Source organism: Halichoerus grypus, chromosome 9 (genome assembly GCF_964656455.1).
Source record: "Halichoerus grypus chromosome 9, mHalGry1.hap1.1, whole genome shotgun sequence".
Taxonomy (NCBI): domain Eukaryota; kingdom Metazoa; phylum Chordata; class Mammalia; order Carnivora; family Phocidae; genus Halichoerus; species Halichoerus grypus.
The window spans coordinates 112481142-112503328 of NC_135720.1; the positions used below are offsets into that span (position 1 = coordinate 112481142).

At 38.4% G+C, this 22187-nt stretch overlaps 1 protein-coding gene across 1 annotated transcript in view; it reads left to right on the forward strand.

Moving 5' to 3' along the window:
• The first annotated feature begins 6761 nt into the window (after positions 1–6761).
• SLC26A8 (solute carrier family 26 member 8) overlaps positions 6762–22187 on the forward strand; it is a 77722-nt gene continuing 62296 nt past the window's right edge. Inside the window, exons 1-2 of the mRNA XM_036096911.2 lie at positions 6762–6989; positions 12276–12415. Of these exons, the coding sequence (XP_035952804.1) occupies positions 6805–6989; positions 12276–12415 (325 nt within the window). The 5' untranslated portion in view covers positions 6762–6804. The remainder of the gene's footprint in view (positions 6990–12275; positions 12416–22187) is intronic.

The following is a 22187-nucleotide window of genomic DNA, read 5'->3' on the forward strand; positions in this document are numbered from 1 at the left end:
CCAAAGTTAGCACAGAAAGACTGACCAAGTAAAGATAATTGGCTGCATTTACAGTGGTCCCCATACTTGACTATGTACAGTGGTCCCCATACTTGACACCTGGAGGGTTTCTTAAACCAACTGCTGCCCATCCTTAGAGTTTCTGATAATTAAGTCTTGCTAGGTAGGGCCTGAGAATTTGCATTTCTAACACGTTCTCAGATGATGCTGACGCTATTTGTGTGGGAACCAAGTGTGGGCTGCATAGATTAAAATAATTTGTTAGTTAGTAGGGAAGCCCGATGCCCAGAATCACATTTTAGAATAAGAAAATGAAATGTTAAGAACTTTGGACCCATGGTCAACCCACCTAAATCTTTTGTCTGATGTCAGGAAGCAACAGGGAATTGTCTTCTTTTTTTTTTCTTTTTCGTTCTTTTTCTTTTTTTTTTTTAAGAGATCGAGCATGCACAAGGGGGATGTAGGGGCAGAGAGAGAATCTCAAGCAGGCTCCACACCCAGCACAAGCCCAGCGCTGGGACAATCAAGAGTCAGAGGCTTAACCGACTGAGTCACCCAGGCACCCCAGGGAATTGTTTTCTAAGTGGACACTTACCTTCAAGATTATGGGTAGAGCTTAGCATGTTGTTGATCACACTGTGTACAGAGGCTCATCACACTGATGCCTTCAGAATCAGTAACAGAGACCCCCACCCGCCTCGCACTGCGTCTCAGCTGAAAGGTATATTATCCCATCAGTGTAGTTTGATAACTTTTTTCTGAAATGCACCACTTTCTCCACATCAAACTGCATCTGCCTCTAGTAAATAGGAGCATCTTGTCATCATACTTTGTCACAAGTGTCCTGCTAGTGCATGAAAATGAACCACTAGGGTTTCTAAGAAATCCACAAAGACATAATGAAGCTGGATAAACTCCAGAGATGACATACTCCAGACAACAACAACAAAAACCAATAAGGAAATCATGTGTTTTACCCCAATGCCTTTTGCCAGTCATGTGATAAGCCCTGTAAGACAGGTTTCCTGCTGTCCTACTAGCCATCCTCACTGTGGTCCCTCCTACGAGTTATGACTTGATTACTTTTGCCCTAAACTACAGTAATAATAATGGTCTCCACTTGGACTTTTTGCCTCAGTCTCTCCTGTCCAACAGAACTTTCTGTGATGATGGAAATGTTTTATACCCGCACTGTTCAGTAGGGTGACCTCTGCTGCATGTGGCTGTTGAGCACTTGAAATGTAGCTAGTGCAACTGAGGAACTGATTTTTCTTTGTTTTATTTTATTTTAATTACATTTAAATAGCCACAGGTAGCCAGTGGTTACCATACTGGACAGTATTCCTCTAGACCATACCGCTGCCACCATTCATCCTTGCAAAGAACCTCCCTGTGCATATTACTAGTCCTGCTCAAGCACTTTATTTTTTTTCATCATGATAAGTGTACTCTTTAATCCCCCATCTTCTATTTCACCCGTCCCCCCACCTCCCCTCTAGTAACCATTCGTTTATTCTCCATAGTAGAATTTTCTTGATTGTCTCTCTCTTCCTTTGCTCGTTTGTTTTGTAAAATTCCACATATGAGTGAAATCATATGGTGTTTGTCTTTCTCTGACTTACTTCACTTAGCATTATACTCTCTAGCTCTATCCATGTTGTTGCAAATGGTAAGATTTCATTCTTTTTTATGGCTGAATAATATTCCATTGTGTATATATATACTACATCTTCATCCATTCATCTATTGATGGATACTTGGGCTGCTTCCATAGTTTGGTTACTGTAAATAATGCTGCAATAAACATAGGGGTGCACGTATCCCTTTGAATTAGTGTTGTATTTTGGGGGTAAATACCCAATAGTGCGATTACTGGATTGTAGAGTAGTTCTATTTTTTTTATTTTTTGAGGAACCTCCATACTGTTTTCCACAGCAGCTGCACCAGTTTGCATTCCCACCAACAACACAAGAAGGTTCCTTTTTTTTCCCACATCCTTGCCAACACTTGTTTCTTGTGTTTTTAATTGTAGCCATTCTGACAGGTGTGAGGTGATAGCTCATTAAAGTTTTGATTTTCATTTCCCTGATGATGAGTGATGATGAACATCTTCTCATATGTCTGTTGGTCATCTAGATGTTTTCTTTGGAGAAATGTCTGTTCATGTCTTCTGCCTGTTTTTAATTGGATTATTTATCTTTGGGGTATTGAGTTGTATCTGTTCTTTATAGATTTTGGATACTAACCCTTTATTAGATATGTCATTTGCAAATATATTCTCCCATTCTGTAGGTTGCCTTTTGTTTTATTGATTGTTTCCTTCACTGTCCAGAAATTTTTTATTTAGTCCCAATAATTTATTTTTTCTTTTATTTCCCTTGCCTCAGGGGACATATCTAGAAAAAATGTTGCCTTGGCCAATGTCAGAGAAACTACTGCCTGTGCTCTCTTCAAGAATTTTTATGGTTTTGGGTCTCACACTTAGGTCTTTATTCCATTTTGAGTTTATTTTTATGTATGGTATAAGAAAGTGATCCAGTTTCATTCTTTTGCATGCAGCTGTCCAGTTTTCCCAACACCATTTGTTGAAAAAACTGTCTATTCCCCACTGTATATTCATTCCTCCTTTGTCAAAGATTAATTGACCATAAAATTGTGGGTTTATTTCTGGGCTTTCTATTCTATTCCATTCCACTGATCTATGTGTCTATTTTTATGCCAGTACCATACTGTTTTAATTACTATTGCTTTGTAGTATAACTTGAAGTTTGGAATTGTGATATCTCCAGTTTTGTTTTTCTTTTTCAAGATTGCTGTGGCTCTTCGGGGTCTTTTGTTGTTCCATAGAAATTTTAGAATTGTTTGTTCTAATTCTGTGAGAAATGCTGTTTTAAACACTTTAAATAGCTAAAAAGTCCAAGTTCAACCCAGCTATTCAAGATCCTCCAGGAATAGGCCTCAACCTACTTTTTTGGGCTTGACACTGACTTTACTCAAATCTATTTTTTTTTTAAAGATTTGTTTTATTTTATTTATTTTAGAGAGAGAGAGTGTGCATGAACAGGGCAAGGGGCAGAGGGGGAGGCGCAAAGGGAGAGGGAGAGAAACTAAAGCAGACTCCCTGCTGAGCACAGAGCCCAAAGCAGGGCTCGATCTCACACCCCCGAGATCATGACCTAAGCAGAAATCAAGAGTCAGACACTCAACCGACTGAGCCACCCAGGCACCCATTTATTCAGACTTATTAAATTACTCGCTTTATATTATCTCTGTAATTTTATCTTGTTCTCTTCCTGCAATACCTTATTCTCCTCCCTGCCCCCAGTTTAGACAGAGCAGAGCTCATATCTCCCCCAGGAGGCCTTTCTCATCCCCCTAGGTTGGAATTAATAATCCCGCTCTGTAGGAGATCACATGGTATTAGGATGTGGCATGTATTTTGGAATCAGAAAGATGGGGTTCATGTTCTGGCTGTGCTGTTTAAGCCTTGTATGACTGAGAAACTCACTGAACTCATCAGTAAAATGGGTATAATCATCATGAGGAAAATAGTACCTCTCTTGAGATGATGGGTGTGAAGAACCTGGCATATGGCAGGGCAGCAATAAATGTTAATACCTGTCTTTCAACTCCTACAGCACTATATTTTGGAATTTTTATTCTACTAGACTATAGAGTCTTTGTTCTTTTGTATCCCCATAGCACCTAGCATTCAGCAAATGTTTGTGGAACACTAGATTAACTGACCACAGATGAAATAGCACGTGAATTCTTAAGTCAGAAACAAATGAAAGCCAAGAGTACATATGGTAGAAATTTATAAAATTGTGAAAATAAAAGCAGACACACTTAGTCTAGTAGATGGGAGCTACCTCTCGAAATACAAATGATGTAGATTGAAGACAATAAAATGAAATCTTACTTTCTGTAAGTGAACTAATGGGATTCAGTACCTCCAAAGGGTGTGACAACAGAAAGTACAAATACTTTAGCTTGGAAAGAGAGAGAAATTCTTGGGGGATAAACTATAATTTGTGATGGGAGAAGACGAGGGTATTTTGCGTCTTCGACAACAAGGTTCTTGGTACAGAGCTCACACACTGATGGTCCACAGGCTGAATCTGGCCTGCAGAGGGGTTTTGTTAGAAATGTGCTGTATTAAAAAAAAAAAAAAAAAAATGGGGCGCCTGGGTGGCTCAGGCATTAAGCGTCTGCCTTCGGCTCAGGTCATGATCCCAGGGTCCTGGGATCGAGTCCCACATCGGGCTCCCTGTTCGGCAGGAGGCCTGCTTCTCCCTCTCCCACTCCCCCTGCTTGTGTTCCTGCTCTCGCTGTCTCTCTCTCTGTCAAATAAATAAATGAAATCTTTAAAAAAAAAAAATGTACAAAGTAATTGACAACATTTCAAAGTCAGAAGACTTCAGATAAAAATCTGCAACTGTTGCTCATCTTGAGAAAGATCAGACCTGGCCTAGCTGGGCCCCACATGCCCCGTGCCCACCATTGCTGAAGCCAAAGGGCTGTTGCTGCCTCCATCAGTCCCACTGTTCCCTCGTGCCTTGATGTCTGTATGTTGCCTGCTTCATGGCAACCCTGCCTTGGTGCCACTTTCAGAAAGAAAATGCTGGATTCGAAACCCTGGATCCAACCCAGGATGGCAGTTTTTATAATCTCAGTATAATTGGCAGGTTAATTAGGCTCTCTCAGTTGCCAGGAACAGATATGTTCTAGCAATGGAAGCTTATTGTAAGATTACATGGGAAGGGGCGCCTGGGTGGCTCAGTGGTTAAGCATCTGCCTTTGGCTCAGGTCATGATCCCAGGGTCCTGGGATCGAGCCCCACATCGGGCTCCCTGCTCAGCGGGAAGCCTGCTTCTCCCTCTCCCACTCCCCCTGCTTGTGTTCCCTCTCTCGCTGTGTCTCTCTCTGTCAAATAAATAAATAAAATCTTTAAAAAAAAAAGATAACTTGGGAAAAGTGAGGAAGACTGGATGAATATTCCTCTGGGTGGAGGAAGAAAAGGAAAAATATTACCAGTTTTAATGTACAGTTCTGTTTTTTCTGTGAAAAACACAAATTACTAATTCTCTTAAGTGATACATTGTAAAATACTTCTCCCATCCTCTTCTATATTCCCCAATCTTCTCACTTCATTGAATTTGTGATCTTTAGTGTTATACACGTAGGTGTTATACAACACACGACTGCTACCCAGTGCTTTGAGGGTAAAAATACAATCTATGTCTATGGCCCAGTTAGTTAACTTTTCAAAATGTGTAAAGTAATTGATTGGTTTTATCACCCATGAAATGAGGATAATAGCAGTACTAGGATTGTCATGGAAATTATGTGAAATAACTCATGAAAAAAATCAAGTGCAATGCTTGGTATATAGTAAGTGCTCTCTAAATACTGGTGATGATGATGATGATGATGATACATGATCATTTTGAAGGAAAAGAAAGTTGCTGATGCATTAAACTTGTTTTTAGTCTCACCCATAAAAGGACTACTTGAGGGGCGCCTGGGTGGCTCAGTCGGTTAAGCATCTGACTCCCGATTTCTGCTCGGGTCATGATCTCAGGGTCGTGAGATCGAGCCCCGCATCAGGCTCACTCTCAGCAAGGAGTCAGCTTGGGATTCCTTCTCTCTCTCCCTCTGCCCATCCCCCTGCCCACACTCTTCCACGCTCTCACTAAAATAAATAAATAAAATCTTAAAAAAAAAAAAACATAGATGATCAAAAATGATTATCCTTTCTCCCAGAAATGGATCTATAGCCATCCTCAATAACTCCCCCTTCTCATTTTCCTGAAAGAGCAGGATGATATAGATTTTTAAAGCTTAATGTAACCCTTAGAGACCATGTGTTCCAGCCATGTTATTTTATGCATAAAACTGAAGGAAACTGACACTCAGACACTTGCCCCTAATCATATAGCTAGTTAGAACAACTGCCAGGGCTGGAACCCCAGTCTCCTGACAGCCTGTGCAAAGTTTTTTCTGCTGCACCATGGTGCTACTAACTGGGTACTTTCAGGTAATATTCTGGCACCTGGGGATACAGCCATGAACAAAGTCCTGCCTCATGGGCTTACATTTTAGTGTGGGAAACAGACAATAGACAAATATTGAATCAGGTCCTAACAAGTGCTATGAAGAGAAGGAAAGGATAAAGGGAAGAAGATACTGTATCGACCACTTCATCTTCAGTGTTTCCAGTGAAAATTGATGGTTATACTGACTTTTACCTCTTAATCATTTGCCCCGCAACATGGCAACGTAATTGAACATAAAGAAAACTAGGTTTCCTAGCAAGACACTTGGGTTCTAGTCCTGACTCTAATTATTAAACAGCCAAGGCTGTTGAAACTTTTAGGTTTCCCCATTTCGAAAATGAGACTAATACACACCTTGCATTTTTTATAGGGTGGCTTTGAGTATAAAATTATATAAGAGAAAGTTTTTTAAGACAGGAGTGTGTTGGGACACCTGGGTGGCGCAGTCGGTTAAGCGTCTGCCTTCAGCTCAGGTCATGATCCCAGGGTCCTAGGATCGAGTCCCGCACCGGGCTCTTGCTCAGCGGGGAGGCTGCTTGTCCCTCTGCCTGTCACTCCCTCTGCTTGTGCTCTCTCTCTCTCACACAAAAAGATAAATAAATAAAATCTTAAAAAAAAAAAGACAGCAATGTGTTATGCAAATATAAGATACCATTATATGGAAATTTTATTTCCATAAAAATGTGCCAAGAATCTAGATTTTTTAAAATTGTTTTTTCTTTGATCTCTTCCCACTCAACCAGGAATGTTGCAACCAGAGAGGATCACCCAGGGTTCTGGCTATAAACACAGGCAAAATTCTTTTACGTATGATGTCAAGCGAGATATATACAATGAGGAGATCTTTGAACAGGAACACAGAAGGAAGAGTATTTCCTCTGGGAACTTGGACATCGACATCACCACCTTCAGACACCACGTCCAGTGCCGGTGGGTGTGGGGGGGTCATTCAGCTGCCTTCCGGCTGGCAGCACCAAAATTCTACTTTACTCCTTTGGCGCCTGGTTCTGTCTTCCTCCTCTGAATTCCTGTCATCGGGACCCTTAGGTTGCTGTGTGTTTTTTCTTCAGTTGTTTGCGTATGGTTTGTCCTGTCGCACCCTGTTGATTATAAATTTCTTGGGCACAAAGTCCTTGGATGTCCCCGACAGCATCTAAGGATGATATTTAATAAATACATTGTTTGATTAACTACTATTACCAGTCTCTTAACAACAACAACAAAAGCAGCGATGGTGGACTAACTAGTGGTAGCAGAAGAAGATCCTTCTAACCTCATATCCCTTGGTGCCTATGCAGTATTTGTAGTTGTACAATCGTACAATGTAGAACTCACTGCCTCGGAGAGCTGCCAGGACTATGTGGATCCTACAGTTCAGAGGCCCTTAACCTGTTTTTGTGCTATGAGCCTTTTAGCAGGCTGGTAAAGCTTACGGACATCTTTTCAGAATAATTTTTTTTTTTTACTTTAAAAAAATTATGGTAAAATACATATAACAGAAAAGTGGCTGTTTTAACCAGTCTTAAATGTACAAATCAGCAGCATTAATGACATTTCATGATGTTCTGCAACAATCACCACTGTTTTCAAAACTTTTTCATCACCCCAAACAGAAACTCTGTACTCATTAAGCAATAAATTCCCCATTTTCCCCTCCTCCTCGCCCCTGGTAACCTCTCCTCTACATGCTGTCTCTATGCCTGTTCTAGATATTTCGTTTAAGTGTAATCATGTAATTTTTATCTTTCCTATCTGGTTGATTTCACTTAGCATCATGTTTTCAAACTTGAACTATGTTGTAGCATGGATCAGTACTTCCTTTCATTTTATGGAAGATGATATCCCATTGTATGTAAATAACATATTTTGCTTATCCATTCATCTGTTGGTGCACCCTTGGGTTGTTTTCACTTTTGGCTATTGTGAATAATGCTGCCATGAATATTGGCATAGGAGTATCTGTTAGAGAACATGTCTTCAACTCTTCCAGGTAAATAACTGAAAGTAGAAATTGTTGGATCTTATGGTGACTCTATGTTTAATTTTTTGAAGAACTACCAAACTTTTTCATACAAGCTACACCACTGTACATTCTCACTAGCAATGTGCAAGTGTTTTTGCTCTGCATCCTCTTCAACTTGTGTTATTTTCCTTTCCTTTTTTTTTTTTTTTTTTAATTATAGCTATCCTATTAGGCGTGAAGCGGTATGTCATTGTGGAGTTTGGTTTGGTTTGGTTTTTTGCATTTCCCTAATAACTAAATACGTTGAGATCTCCTCATGTGCTTACTGGTTGTTTATACCTTCTTTGAAGAAATGTCTATTTACCTCCTTTGCCCTTTTTAAAATTAGGTTGTCTTTTTATTGTTGAGTTGTAGTAGTTCTCTATATATCCTGGATATTAAACCCTTATCAGATATGTGATTTGCAAATATTTTCTCCCATTCTGTGGATCGTCTTTTCTGTGGGTTGATAGTGTCATTTGGTACACAACAGTTTTTAATTTTCATGAGATCTGGTTTATCCATTTTTTTGTTTTGTTGCCTGTGATTTTGGCGTCATCTTTGAGAAACTATTGTGAAAATCAAGATTATGAAGATTTTCCTCTATGTTTTCTTATACGAGTTTTATAGTTTTAGCTCTTAAATTTAGATTCTTGATCCATTTTGAGTTAATTTTGTATATGGTATAAAGTTAGGGTCTGACTTAATTCTTTCCATGTGGAGATCCCATCTTCCCAGAACCATTTGTTGAAGAGACAGTTCTTTCCCCATTGAATGGTCTTGTCCAAAATATTCTTTTAATGCATAAAATACAGGATTATAAGGGAAACCAGTTAGGTTGAAATATAGTTATCAAAATACTTTAAAATGCCACAATTATGTTATTTAATAATGTGGATCTAATAACTACCATAATTTCAAGGTAGTGATGAACATAAATAATATCTTAAGATCTCTGCAGCAATTTTAAAAAATGTAATATGAAAATATTGTGATTTCTATTGGTAACAAAGTCAGGTTCTGCCGATCCTACAGTGGTTTGTTGTCAATATTCATAATTGACAGAAGTGCTAAATTTCAGTTAGGAGGTAGTGAAAATAAAGGTATAATTTTTCCTAAGTTCACATACCTACAAATTCTATCTACAGACCCATGGGGGGGGGGGGCGTGTCCATAGGCCTCAGGTTAAGGACCTTTGTAACCTACATCATTATATCAACCCTAAGTATTCAAGTTGTTCTCACTCACACTTGGGATTTATCAGTCTCTCTCATCCCTTGATTTATCACCATGGTTGGCCTGTGTTGGGTAATAAGATAGAAGTCCTCCACACAGCCCTATTGTGGACCTTCCTTCTCTGAGGCATTCTCCTTTGTCCATATCCTGCCTTTTGTAAAGTTATGGTCTTGGAGACTCTCTCCAGTCCTACATCACTATTCTCATTTTCTCTACTCCAGATGGGTCAGAGGTCATATGTCAAAGAGGGGATTTAGGGTCCCATTGACTTTGTCTCTACAAAAGGAGAGTCTTTTCCTGACTTTTACTTCATCATAAGAAGGTACTACCAAAGAAATTTCAGCCTACCCCCCCAACCTGTCCTATCCTTAGACACTTAAATCTGATCAATTCTGCGTCCCACGGGCTCTTCTAGCCATTCTTATTCCTTATTTCTGAAACAGTTGTATCCACTTTTGGATTTTTAACATGAAAGGTTGCATAACTCTGTGGTTAAGAGCAAGGCTCAGAAGCCAGATTGCCTGGATTTGAATCCCAGTTCTGCTGCTTCCCAACTGCGTGACCTTAGGTAAGCTATTTAACCCTACTTTGCCACAGTTTCCCCATCTGTAAAGATGGGGATGATACCAGCATCTACTTGGTTGTGAGGATGTAAAGAGTATTTGTAAGGCACCTAGCAAATAAAAAACACTATATAGGTGGGGGTTTTTAGTTAAAAAAAAAATCTTTGAACTCCACCTCTTCTTTTTTTTAGATTTATTTATTTATTTGAGAGAGAGAAAAAGAAAGCAAGTGGAAGGAGGGGCAGAAGGAGAGAATCTTCAAGCAGACTCCTCTCTGAACACAGAGCCTGACATGGGGCTTGATCTCACGACCCATGAAATCATGACCGGAGCTGAAATCAAGAGTCAACATTCAACCAACTGAGCCACCCAGGCACCACGACCACCTCTTCTTTTCTACAGAAAACCTCGTCTCTTTCCTCATCTTCTCCCTTTCCATTAGCAACTACAAATACTCCCTTTCCTGTCAAAATGTGCCCTGTGCTTTCACATCGACTCTTACATTCCTCACTTTTAAGATGCCTTGAGTAGGACACCTGGGTGGCTCAGTCGGTTAAGCGTCTGCCTTCGGCTCAGGTCATGGTCCCAGGGTCCTGGGATCGAGTCCCACATCGGGCTCCTTGCTCAGCGGGGAGCCTGCTTCTCCCTCTGCCTGTCTCTCTCCCTGCTTGTGCTCTGTTTCTCTCTGACAAATAAATAAATAAAATCTTAAAAAAAAAAAAAAGATGCCTTGAGTAAAATCCAGATTCGTGTCGAAATGCTTATACTGTTCCCCCACTGGCTTCAATTCCTATCCCTCTAGCTCCTTCCTTGCTTTTCTTTCAGTTCTAGATCCTCATCATTCCATGTCCACTGTATTTTTTTTTCCATGCTAAAGAGCTTTGATGACTCTGCCTTGGGTGGCTTGTCTTCTGCCCAGTGGCACATGGAGAGAAGGAGAGACAGGACCAGATGAAGGAACAAATTGTCCCCATGACATGCTCTGTCCTCTCCTTTGGGGGCCATAATTGGAGAGAGTGCAGTGGGTATCCTTGCCTAACATCCTGGGACTCTCATAAAAATAGCAATGTGAAGTTCCTTCCAAACCAATGGTCTTTGTCCTGGCTCCCAAACAGAATTTAATAGCTGTCGATATGAACTATGGTGGTAATAGATTGGCAAGAACACTGAAGTAGGAATCAGAAGCCCTGGTTTGTAGCCCTAGCTCTGGGGCTTGGAAAAATCACTTACACTTATTTGGCCTCAGTTACCTTAGGATAGTAATGCTCATAGTTGTGAGAGTCAAGCATGTGAAATTCTTTGTGAGCACACATTTTAGCTTTGCATACACTAAAGTTCTATTTGTTGCTATAGTCAAATCGCAGTTATCCAACTATAGCTCATACATGAAAAACCTTCATACTTTTTGCTTTCAGCCCATACTAAGATGTAAATAACGAAAAGCAATTTAAAACCAAATTAGTTTTACTGGTTGATTGATTAACCAATTGACTGATTGATTAACAATGGTTCTGCTGTTTTAGATGATTTAAAGGTTAATATAGGTTTTCTCAATCTCAGCATCATTAACATTTTGGACCTATGGTGAGCGGGCTGTCCTATGCACTATATAGGATGTGTGGCAACGTCCCTGGCCTCTACCCACCAGATACCAATAGCACCCTCTCCCTCAGTTGTGACAACCAAAAATGTCTCCAGACTTTGCCAAATGTCCCCTGGATAATAAAATTTGTTCTGATTGATGTCCACTAGGTTAAAGGATTAAAAAAAGCTTTATTTTATTGCTTTTTCTTTATATGGCTAACTCCTAAAACCCAGGATTCCATTACCTACCTTTTCTATAAATTTCTACATACTACAGATCAAAGCCACATAGAGTTAATGTTCAGTAAAGAAAATTGGTATATGGGAATGATGTGGATGTGTTAATGGCCCCTGCCTCCCACCAATATCACATCGCAAAACACTATCCTTATCAAGAGAAAGCAGTAACAGTCCATTTTTCTACTGGAAAATTGGTAGGTTTAATTCTTTCCAAACATCCTGTTTGTATGCTAGACTATAAGGCTTAGTCCTTGTCATATATATATATATGGCATTTGGTTCTCAACCAGAGGTGATTTTGTCCCCCACAGAACATTTGGCAATGTTTGGAGACATTTTGGGGTGTCACAACCAGGGGAGGGAATGCTATTGGCATCCGGTGGGTAAAGGCCAAGGATGCTGCTAACCATCCTACAGTACACAGGACACACCCACCACAACATAGAATTATCTAGTCCACTATGTCAAAATGTCAGTAGTGCAGACAAGAAATTCTGCTGTATGGGAACAATTATGCACTGGGTCTTTTCTTGGCTATGTGGGCTTTTTCTTTGGAAAATCTTATCAAGTCTCTGTTCTTCTTCCTCACAGCTGCTCATGGCACAAGTTCCTAAGATGCATACTAACGATTTTTCCTTTCCTGGAGTGGATGTGTTTGTATCGGTTCAAGGATTGGCTTCTTGGAGACTTACTTGCTGGTATAACTGTTGGCCTTGTGCAAATTCCCCAAGGTAAGGAAGATTCAAAGCCTTTTCACCCACAACCTATTAGACCTTGTCTGCTCACCCAGAGTAAACAATTACCTGTGTTAGATGAATAGAAAAAATAGGTGAATTCCATTCACATTACTACCATCTGTTCCCTTACCTGCCAGATTTCTAACTCTTCCAGGGTGGTTCCTAAAGATTCAGTTAGTTTTGGGGTGCCTGGGTGGCTCAGTCGGTTAAACGTCCGACTCTTGGTTTCAGCTCAGGTCGTGATCTCAGGGTTGTGGGATCGAGCCTCATGTCAGGTTCTGCCCTCAGCAGGGAGTCAGCTTGAGATTTTCCCTCTCTTCTGCCCCTCCCCCACCCAGTACTCACTCGCTCTCTCAAATAAATCTTTAAAAAAAAAACTCAGTTAGTTTAGATAGAATACTTTCAAGAGTATTTGCAATGCCCATTCAATGGTTGTGGGGTTTTTTTGCTTAATTAGTCATTTCATACTCACACAACTACAATAGACCTCAGTTGGCATTGGTTTTCCTTAGGAAGGTAAAAGATAGGAAACATAGCATGCTAGCATCTCTTCAGTAAGTTACACACAAAGCGGTCCAGGGGCCACTCTTTGGTCTCCCAAGTGGCAGTTCAGATAGAAGACAACAAGATCACACAGAGGCACAGGAGTTTTATGGGCTTTAGAAGCCGCATTTCCCGAATAGGAACCAACATCTCTTGTAATTCTCGTAACTGTTGCTTCCAGGGTCCCACAAATGGCATGCCCAGTTACAAGAGTTATTGTGCTCAGAGAAGCTCAAAGCTAACAATTCCCACTGGATATTTATCCTTCATTCACCGATCATCTTGGTCCAGATATAGTAGACTAATCAGGCTCATTTTTGCCATAACCAATGTTGGCTGGTAACAGATGACATTTCACCTTTACCAGGTTTCCAAAGAAACAGCTAGAAAGTTAACCCAATATCAAATTTATCCACAGACAAAGAGAAAAGATTTTATTAATCCTTTACTCATAGTAGTTTGCAATTCCCTACACAGTATTTAAACACTATTCCTTTATTCTTCTGGGACCAGTCAGACAGGTTTGAAACCTGTGATTGTATAGGTCATACAAAGCACGAAAGAGGCCAAGCAAAGGGCAATTGGTAGCTAACATCCAACTCTGGCACAAGGCTGTTAGTTGGAGAAAAGGGATCCCTTTTTAAATAATTAATTATCTTGGAGTAAAATTGACTTTTTTTTCCTTTTGGTTTTTTTTTTGTTTGTTTTCTGTTTTTTGTGTTTTTAAGATTTTATTTATTGATTTGACAGAGAGAGAGAGACAGCAAGAGAGGGAACACAAGCAGGGGGAGTGGGAGAGGGAGAAGCAGGGCTCTCGCCGAGCAGGGAGCCTGATGCAGGGCTCGACCCCAGGACCCTGGGATCATGACCTGAGCCGAAGGCAGACGCCCAACGACTGAGCCACCCAGGCGCCCCATCCTTTTGGTGTTTAAGTCTATAAATTTAAACCCATGTATGAATTTATGTAACCACCAACACAATGAAGATACAAAACAGTTCTAACGGCCCCAAAACACTCTTATGCCATTCCTTTTAGTCCCATCCTCCCCTGACAACCACTGATCTGTTCTCTATCACCACAGTTTTGTCTTTTTGAGAATATGATCTAAATGGACTCAGACAGTCTGTAACTCTCGAAGGCTGGCTTCTTCAATTCAGCATGATGTCTTTGAAATTAATGGCAATTGTAATATGCATGGAAAGCTTGTTCCTTTTCATGGCTGAGTAATTGTTCCTTGCATGGCTCTACCACAGCTGGTTTACCCATTCACTTGTTGGTAGATCATGTCTAGTTTTCGGTTGTCACAAACAAAATTGCTATGAACGTTCAGGTACAGGTTTTTCGGAAAACATAGTTTTCATTTCTCTAAGGTAAATACCCAGGAGTGGTATTGTTGGTCATATGGTAGCTGTGTGTGTAACATCATAAGAAACTGCCAAACTGTTTTCCAGAGCGGCTGTACCTACCATTGTTCATTCCTACCAGCAATGTAGAAAATTCTAGTTCCTCCACGCCCTTCACTTGATGTTGTCTGTATTTTTAAATTAAACTTCCTATTTTGAGATAATTATAGATTCTCAAGGGTGCCTGGGTGACACAGTTGGTTGAGTGTCCGACTTCGTTTCAGCTCAGGTCATGATCTCAGGGTCATGAGATTGAGCCTCATGTGGGCTCCATGTTCAGCGTGGAGTCTGCTTGAGATTCTCTCTCTCCCTCTCCCTCCTTTCCTTCCCACTTGTGCTCTCTCTCTCTCTCTCAAATAAATAAATAAATCTTTTAAAAAATATAGATTCACATGCATTTGTAAGAAACTACAGAGATATTCCTTGTATCCTTTCCCCATTTCCCCAGTGGTAACACCTTACAAAACTATAGTTCAATCTCACAACCAGGATATTAACATTGATAGAGTCAAGATACAGAACATTTCTACCACTACAAGGATCCCTCACATTGCCCTTTTATAGTTACCCCCACTTGCCCCTTGCCGCCATCCCCTCCTTAACCCTGGCAACCACTAATCTCTTCTTCATGTCTAGAATGTTATCATTTCAAGAAAGTTAAAGAAATAGAGTCATACAGTTTGTAATTCTTTGAGATTGCCTTTTTTTCACTCTTCTTAATTCTCCGGAGATTCCTCTAGGTTTTTGTATGTATCAGTAGTTTTCTTCCTTTTTATTACTGAGTAGTATTCCACGGTATAAATGCACCATAGTTTATTTAAACGTGCACGCTTAAAGTATATCTGGATTGTTTCTGGGTTTTGGCTATTACAAATATAGCTGCTATGAACATTTGTACATAGGTTAATGAACATAGTCTTCATTTCTCTGGGATAAATGTCCAGGAGCACAATTGTGGGATTTTAGAATAGTTGTATCTTTAGATTTTTAAGAAACTGCCAGGCTTTTTTCTAGAATGGTTGTATCATTTTATATTCCCACCAACAATCTATGAGTGATCCAGTTGCTCTGCATCTTCACTAGCATTTGGTGTTGTCACTACTTTTTTTTTTTTTTTTTGGCCATTCTAGTAGGGGTGTCTGAGACCTCATTGTGGTTTCAGTTTGCATTTCCCTAATGCCTAATGATGTTTAAGATCTTTCCCTATGCTAATTCCCCACCTGTATATTTTAATGAAATGGCTCTTCTTGTCTTTTGCTCATGTTCTAATTGGATTATTTGCATTTTCACTGTTCAGATTCAAGAGTTATTTATATATTTTAGATATTAGTCCTTTGTCTTTTGTGTTTTGTAAATATTTTCTCCCAATCCGTAGCCTGTCTTTTCATCCTTTTAACAGAGTATTTACAGAGCAAAATTCTTCATTTTGATGAAGGCCAGTTTTTATTATCTTTTATTGTAGCCATTCTAAGAGGTATGTAGTGATGTCTCATTATGGTTTTCATTTGTATTTCCCTATGGCTAATGAGGTTGAACATCTTTTCATGTTCATGTTTGCTGTCCTCGTATCCTTTTTAAAAAGATTTTTATATATTTATTATTTGAGAGAGAGAGAAAGAGCATTAGCTGGAGGGGCAGAGGGAGAGGGAGAGAGAATCTCAAACAGATTCTGCACTGAGCACAGAGCCCCACGTGGGGCTCAATCTCATGACCCTGAGATCATGACCTGAGCTGAAACCAAGAGTCGGATGCTCAACCAACTGTACCACCCAGGCACCCCTACCCTCATATCCTCTGTAGTGAAGTGCCTGTTCAACTCCTTTGCCCATTTTTTAAGTGGAAAAAAATTTTTATTTTCTTATTGTTAATTTTTGAGACTTCTTTATATATTCTGGATACAAGTCCTTTGTCAGATATGTGGTTTGCAAATATTTTCTCTCAGTCTGTAGCTTATCTTTTCATTCTCTTGATAGTGTGCTTGACAGAACAAAAGGTTTTAGTTTTGATGAAGTCCAATTTATCCATTTTCTTTCCTTTTATGGATTGTGCTTTTCCTATCATATATAAGAACTTTCACCTAACCCCCAGGTCACAAAGATTTTCTTTTATGTTTTCTTCTAAAAGTCTTATAACTTTATGTTTTACATTTAGAACTATGATCCATTTTGAGTTAATCTTTACATAAAGTGTGAAGTTTAGTTCAAGGTTTATTTTTAGTTGCATATTCAACATTCATTTTTAAAGAAGGCTATCACTCATTGAATTGTTTTTGCACTGTTGTCAAAGATCAAACAGCCGTATTTTTGTGGGTCTATTTCTGGACTCTCTATTCTGTTCCATTGATCCACTTGTCTATCCCTTTACTAATATCATGTCTTGATTATTGTATCTTTATAATGAGTCTTAAAATTTGGTAGTGTGATCCCTCCATTTTTGTTCTTTTTCAAAATTGTTTTAGCTATTCTTCTATATAAATTTTAGCATCAGCTTGTTTATATCTACAAAAATAAAATCCCACTGAGGGACACCTGGGTGGTTCAGTCGGTTAAGCATCTGCCTTTGGCTCAGGTTATGATCCCAGGGTCCTGGGATCAAGTCCCATATTGGGTTCCTTGCTCAGCAAGGAGCCTGCTTCTCCCTCTGCCTGCCACTCCCCCTGCTTGTGCTCTTTCTTTCTCTCTCTGACAAATAAATAAATAAAATCTTTTTTTAAAAAAATCCTACTGAGATATTGGTAGCTGTTGCATTAAGTCCATAGATCACTTTGGAGATAATTGATATCTTTATTATGTTGCATTTCCAATCCATGATCACAGTATGTCTCTCCATTTACTTTGGTCTTCTTTGATTTCCTTTATTAGCATTTGTAGTTTTCAGCATACAGATCCTGCACGTGTTTTGTTAGAATTATACCTAAGCATTTCATTTGAGAGAAGATATTGTTTGTAGTAATTAAAAACGGTTTTGGTTTCCAATTGTTCATTGTTTACATATAGAAATACAATTGATTTGTGTGTTCACCTTGTACCCTGTAACTCACTTATTAGTTCTAAGAATCTTTTGTAGATTCCTTGGGATTTACTACATTGATAATCATGTCACCAGTAAATAGGGACAGTTGTGTCCCTGTTTTATGATGTTTTCTTGCTTATTGTGCTGGCTAAGACTTCCAAACTCATTATAAAAAAAAGAGTGGTAAGAATAGACATTTTGCCATGTTCCTGATCTTAGGAGGGAAAGCACTGAATCTTTCACCATTAAGTATGATGTTCACTGTAGAATTTTTGTAGATGCCCTTTATTAGGTAGAGGAACTTTCCATCTATTCTAGCTTGCTGAGAATTTTTATCAGGAATGGATGTTGTATTTTGTCAAATGCTTTTTCTGCATTATTGATATGACCATGTGATTTTTCTCTTTAAACTGTTAATATGGTAGATTACATTAATTGATTTTAAAATATTGAACCAGCCTTGCTTTCCCAAAATAAAGGAGTACCTTTTAAAATTTGCATGTGGCAGCTATAAACCAAAATGTTCCATTTGTATCAGTACATTCACTTCCAGAAAAGTATCAGAAGGTCTCTAGAGGGCTACAATGAAAGACCTGAACTCTTGGCACTGACGTTTTAACGGTGAGTCCACTACTGACTCCCACTTATGAAAGGTCCTTCATTTATGGTCAAAATTGAGGACATACCACTGCTAAATTACCAAATCATCAGTGTAATTTCATACCAAAAGAAGAATTGCATTAGGATTTATAAGTTTACCTAGCATCCAGCATAGTATCTAGCACATAGTAGGTACTCAAGATCTTTGGTGAATAATGATAATCCCATAACTACATGAATGAATGAATCTGAGCAACTCTTGCTAACTGACTAAGGGATTGTGTATTATTTTAAGTAGTGTGAATAATGAAATAATTTGTAGTGTAAATAATTCAAAAGTTTTATTTACATTTGAATAGGTAGTACCTGACAACTTAATAATTTCCTTCAAATGAAACAAAAATACTACATGGTGAAGAACTTATTTAAAAAGTTCTAGATCTTCCTTACAGTAGAACTCCAATTTATAAACATAAAGAAGATAGAAAATCACCATTAGGGAAACACCACAGTAATAATTGTCATAGATAAAATCCATTAACAGATGTTAAAATTAGTGGGTGAAAGTTTGCAAACTATGTAAGGAGATTTGCATAGTTTTGAAGAATCTTCCTCAAATATTTGCTAACTGGTTCACTACTCTGCAGTAGAGAACTTGGGAGAAACAACCTGAACCAAGTGATTGATGCTATGTCCTCACCAGCAGTAAGACATACAGAGATTTATGAATCCTGTGATATGACGCACTAGGAAAGACATGACATCATGTCTGTAGTATTCTCACTAAGACCGTGTAACCTTAGTACAATCATGCAGAAACCTAAGACTATCCCAAAATGAGGGGCATTTGACAAAATAACTGATCTGTTAATACTCTTTCAAAGTGTCCAAGTCACGTAAAGACTGAGGAACTATTATAGATTGCAGGGCTAAGGAGAAATAACAACTAAATGGAATGTGGGATTCTAGATAGAGTCCTGGGACAGGAAAAGGAAATTAGTGGGAAAAGTCTTTAGTTAATTTATAATGTTAATTTCCTGATTCTGATAATTATGCTATGAATACATAAAATGTTAACATTAGGAGAAGCTAAGTAAGGGTTATATGGGAACTATTATTTTTGTAACTTTTCTTTAAGTCTAAAATTATTTCAAAACTTAAAAATTTTTTAAGGTAGTGGAAAGTTTGGAAACTTCGTTTCCCTCTATTTCTCCACAGCCTAAGCTTAACCAAGATTAGACCACTTAGTTCTCAGATTCGTACCAAGTAATTTTCTTACTTCCCTGTATAACTTGGTAAGTTATTTGAAATCCTATATTTCAGGGCAGCTGGGTGTCTCAGACAGTGGGCAGCCAGCTCTTGGTTTAGGCTCAGGTCATGATCTCAGGGTCCTGGGATTGAGCCCTGCATCAGGCTCTGCACTCAGCAGGCAGTCTGCTTGAGGATTCTCTCTCCCTCTCCCTCTGCCCCTCCCCCCTGTTTACTCTCTCTCTAAAATAAATAAATAAATCTTAAAAAAAAAAAAAAAAAGAAACCCTACATTTCAAAAGACTTTCTCTTTGTGCTATATGTTGCTTATCAAGAATAAATAAGGGCTGGGACACCTGGCTTGTTCAGTTGGTGGAGCATGCTCTTAATCTCAGGGTCGAGGTCAAGCCCCACACTGGGCATAGAGCCTATTTAAAAAATAAATCAATAAGATATATTTTTAAAAAAGAGTAAAAAGGGGCTATTCAACATTATACTTGAATTCATAGGCAGTATATTAAAGCAAGAAAAAGAAATATAAGATATAAGGATTGTAAAGGAAGAAATTAAACTTCATTATTTATAGTTGACGATTTTTTTAAAAGATTTTATTTATTTATTTGTCAGAGAGAGAGAGCACAAGCAGGGGGAGTGGCAGGCAGAGGGAGAAGCAGGCTCCCCGCTGAGCAAGGAGCCCAATGCAGGACTCAATCCCAGGACCCCAGGATCATGACCCGAGCCGAAGGCAGACGCTTAACCGACTGAGCCACTCAGGCATCCAGATGATGATTTTTTAATGAAGAAAATAATCTACAAATAAATTAATAGAATTAATAAGATTTTATCAAGTTTGCTCAATACAAGATCATATATAAAAATCAAGTATATTCTTATGTAATTGAAGGAAACAGAAAGTGAAATTTTTAAAAAGATACCATTTACCAAAGCATAATAAATATGAAATAAGTTGTAATGAAACTAAGAAAAGATATGTAAGGCCTTTTTAGAGAAATTATACTTTACTGAGTAATATTAAATAGTTAAATTATTTGAAATTAATTGAAAAAAACATGTTCAGGGGTTAGAAGACTCAATATTTAGAGATCTCAGTGCTCTCAAAATAAACTTTATAGATTCATTATTTTTTTAATGTAAATCCCAACAGGATTTTTTTAATAGAACACTATAAGCAGATTCTAAAATGAATGTGTAAATGCAAAAAAACAAGAATGGCCATATTCTTTTGAAAGAACAGCACGGGAAGACCTGCTCCTCCAATTATCAAGACTTCATATAAAGTTATAATATTTAAGATAATGTCCACCAAAAGTAGACAGAATAAATAAACCTTCATATATGCATATATTGGAATACATGGAAGGAACATGAGCAATCTCAAGCAACTCACCACAACATGGAGTACTCTTATATACATGACATCGAGCAAAAGAAGCAGAAATAAAAATTGCATACAGTGTAACTCCATTAATATAAAATTCAAACTTAACTAAACTGTATTGTTTAGAAATATGTACACTATGGGTAAAACTATAAAGAAAAGCAAAGAAATTATTATCACAAAAGTCAGAATAATGAATACCTTTGTGGGGATAGGTAGAATTGTAATCAAAGACCTGGGTGGTGGTAACAAAGGTGTTTGTTTTATAAGTATTTATTCAGCTCGACATCTATTTTTTAAAAGATTTATTTATTTATTTGAGAGAGAGAGTGCACGTGAGAGAGTGCATGAGTCGAGGGAGGGGCAGAGGGAAAGAATCCCAAGCAGACTCTTCACTGAGCACAGAGCCCAACTCAGGGCTTGATCCCACACCCTGAGATCATGACTTGAGTTGAAAACCAGAGTCAGTCACTCAACCAATTTAACCACCCAGGCACCCCATCAACATCTATTTTAATGCACTTTCTATAGGTATGTTATATTTCACAATAAAAATAGGCATTTTTGACTAACTTATCAAAACTATTACTAAACTAATTACTACAAAATAGCAAGACAGTGTGGTATTGCAGAGATAGACTAATCGAACAGAAAAGAGTCACACAAATATATGTTGCATAGTTTATATCAGATGTGTCACTATAGAAACAAACTTTTTAATGAATGATATGAAACAACTGGATACTTACATGAAAAAAACAATTTTTAGGGGCACCTGGTTGGCTCAGTCAGTTAAGTGTCCAGCTCTTGATTTCAGCTCAGATCTTGATCTCAGGGTCATGAGTTCAAGCCCCACATTGGGCTCCATGCTGGGCGTGGAACCTACTAAAAACAACAATAACAACAAGAACAAATAACAATTTTTAGACCTCTTCCTCATGCCATAAACAAAAATCTATTCCTGGTAGATTAAAGACCTAAATGTGAAAGGTAAAACAAAGATTTTTTAGGTTTATGTAGGAGAATATTTTCATGATCTTGAAGTAGAAAATGATTTCTCAAACAAGACATGAGAAGCACTAGACTGCCTAAAAGGAAAAGACTAATAAATTGAATTAAGTAAAAGTCTTGTTCATGTAAAGACACATGAGGACTGGAAAGCAAACCACAGAATGGAAGAGATATTTGTAATACATATATCCAACAAAGGATTTAAATCTATAATATATATATTCCTACAAATCTGTAAGGAAACAACTCAATGAGACTGATCAACATTATTGACAATCAGTGAAGTGAAAAGTGAAGTTTAAATGAGTAAGACACTAACTCATACACACTAAAAATTGAAATCTGACAGTATCATGTGCTAATACAGATGCAGATGATGGGAACTGTCACACAATGCTGGTGGGAGTGTAAATTGTATAACCATTTGGAAAACAAGTTGGCATTTTCTGGCAAATGCCCCAGCAGTTATGCTTCAGGATATAGAATCCCAAGGAACTTGTACATTGATGCACCAAGAGGCATGTACAAGAATATTCATGACAATGTTGT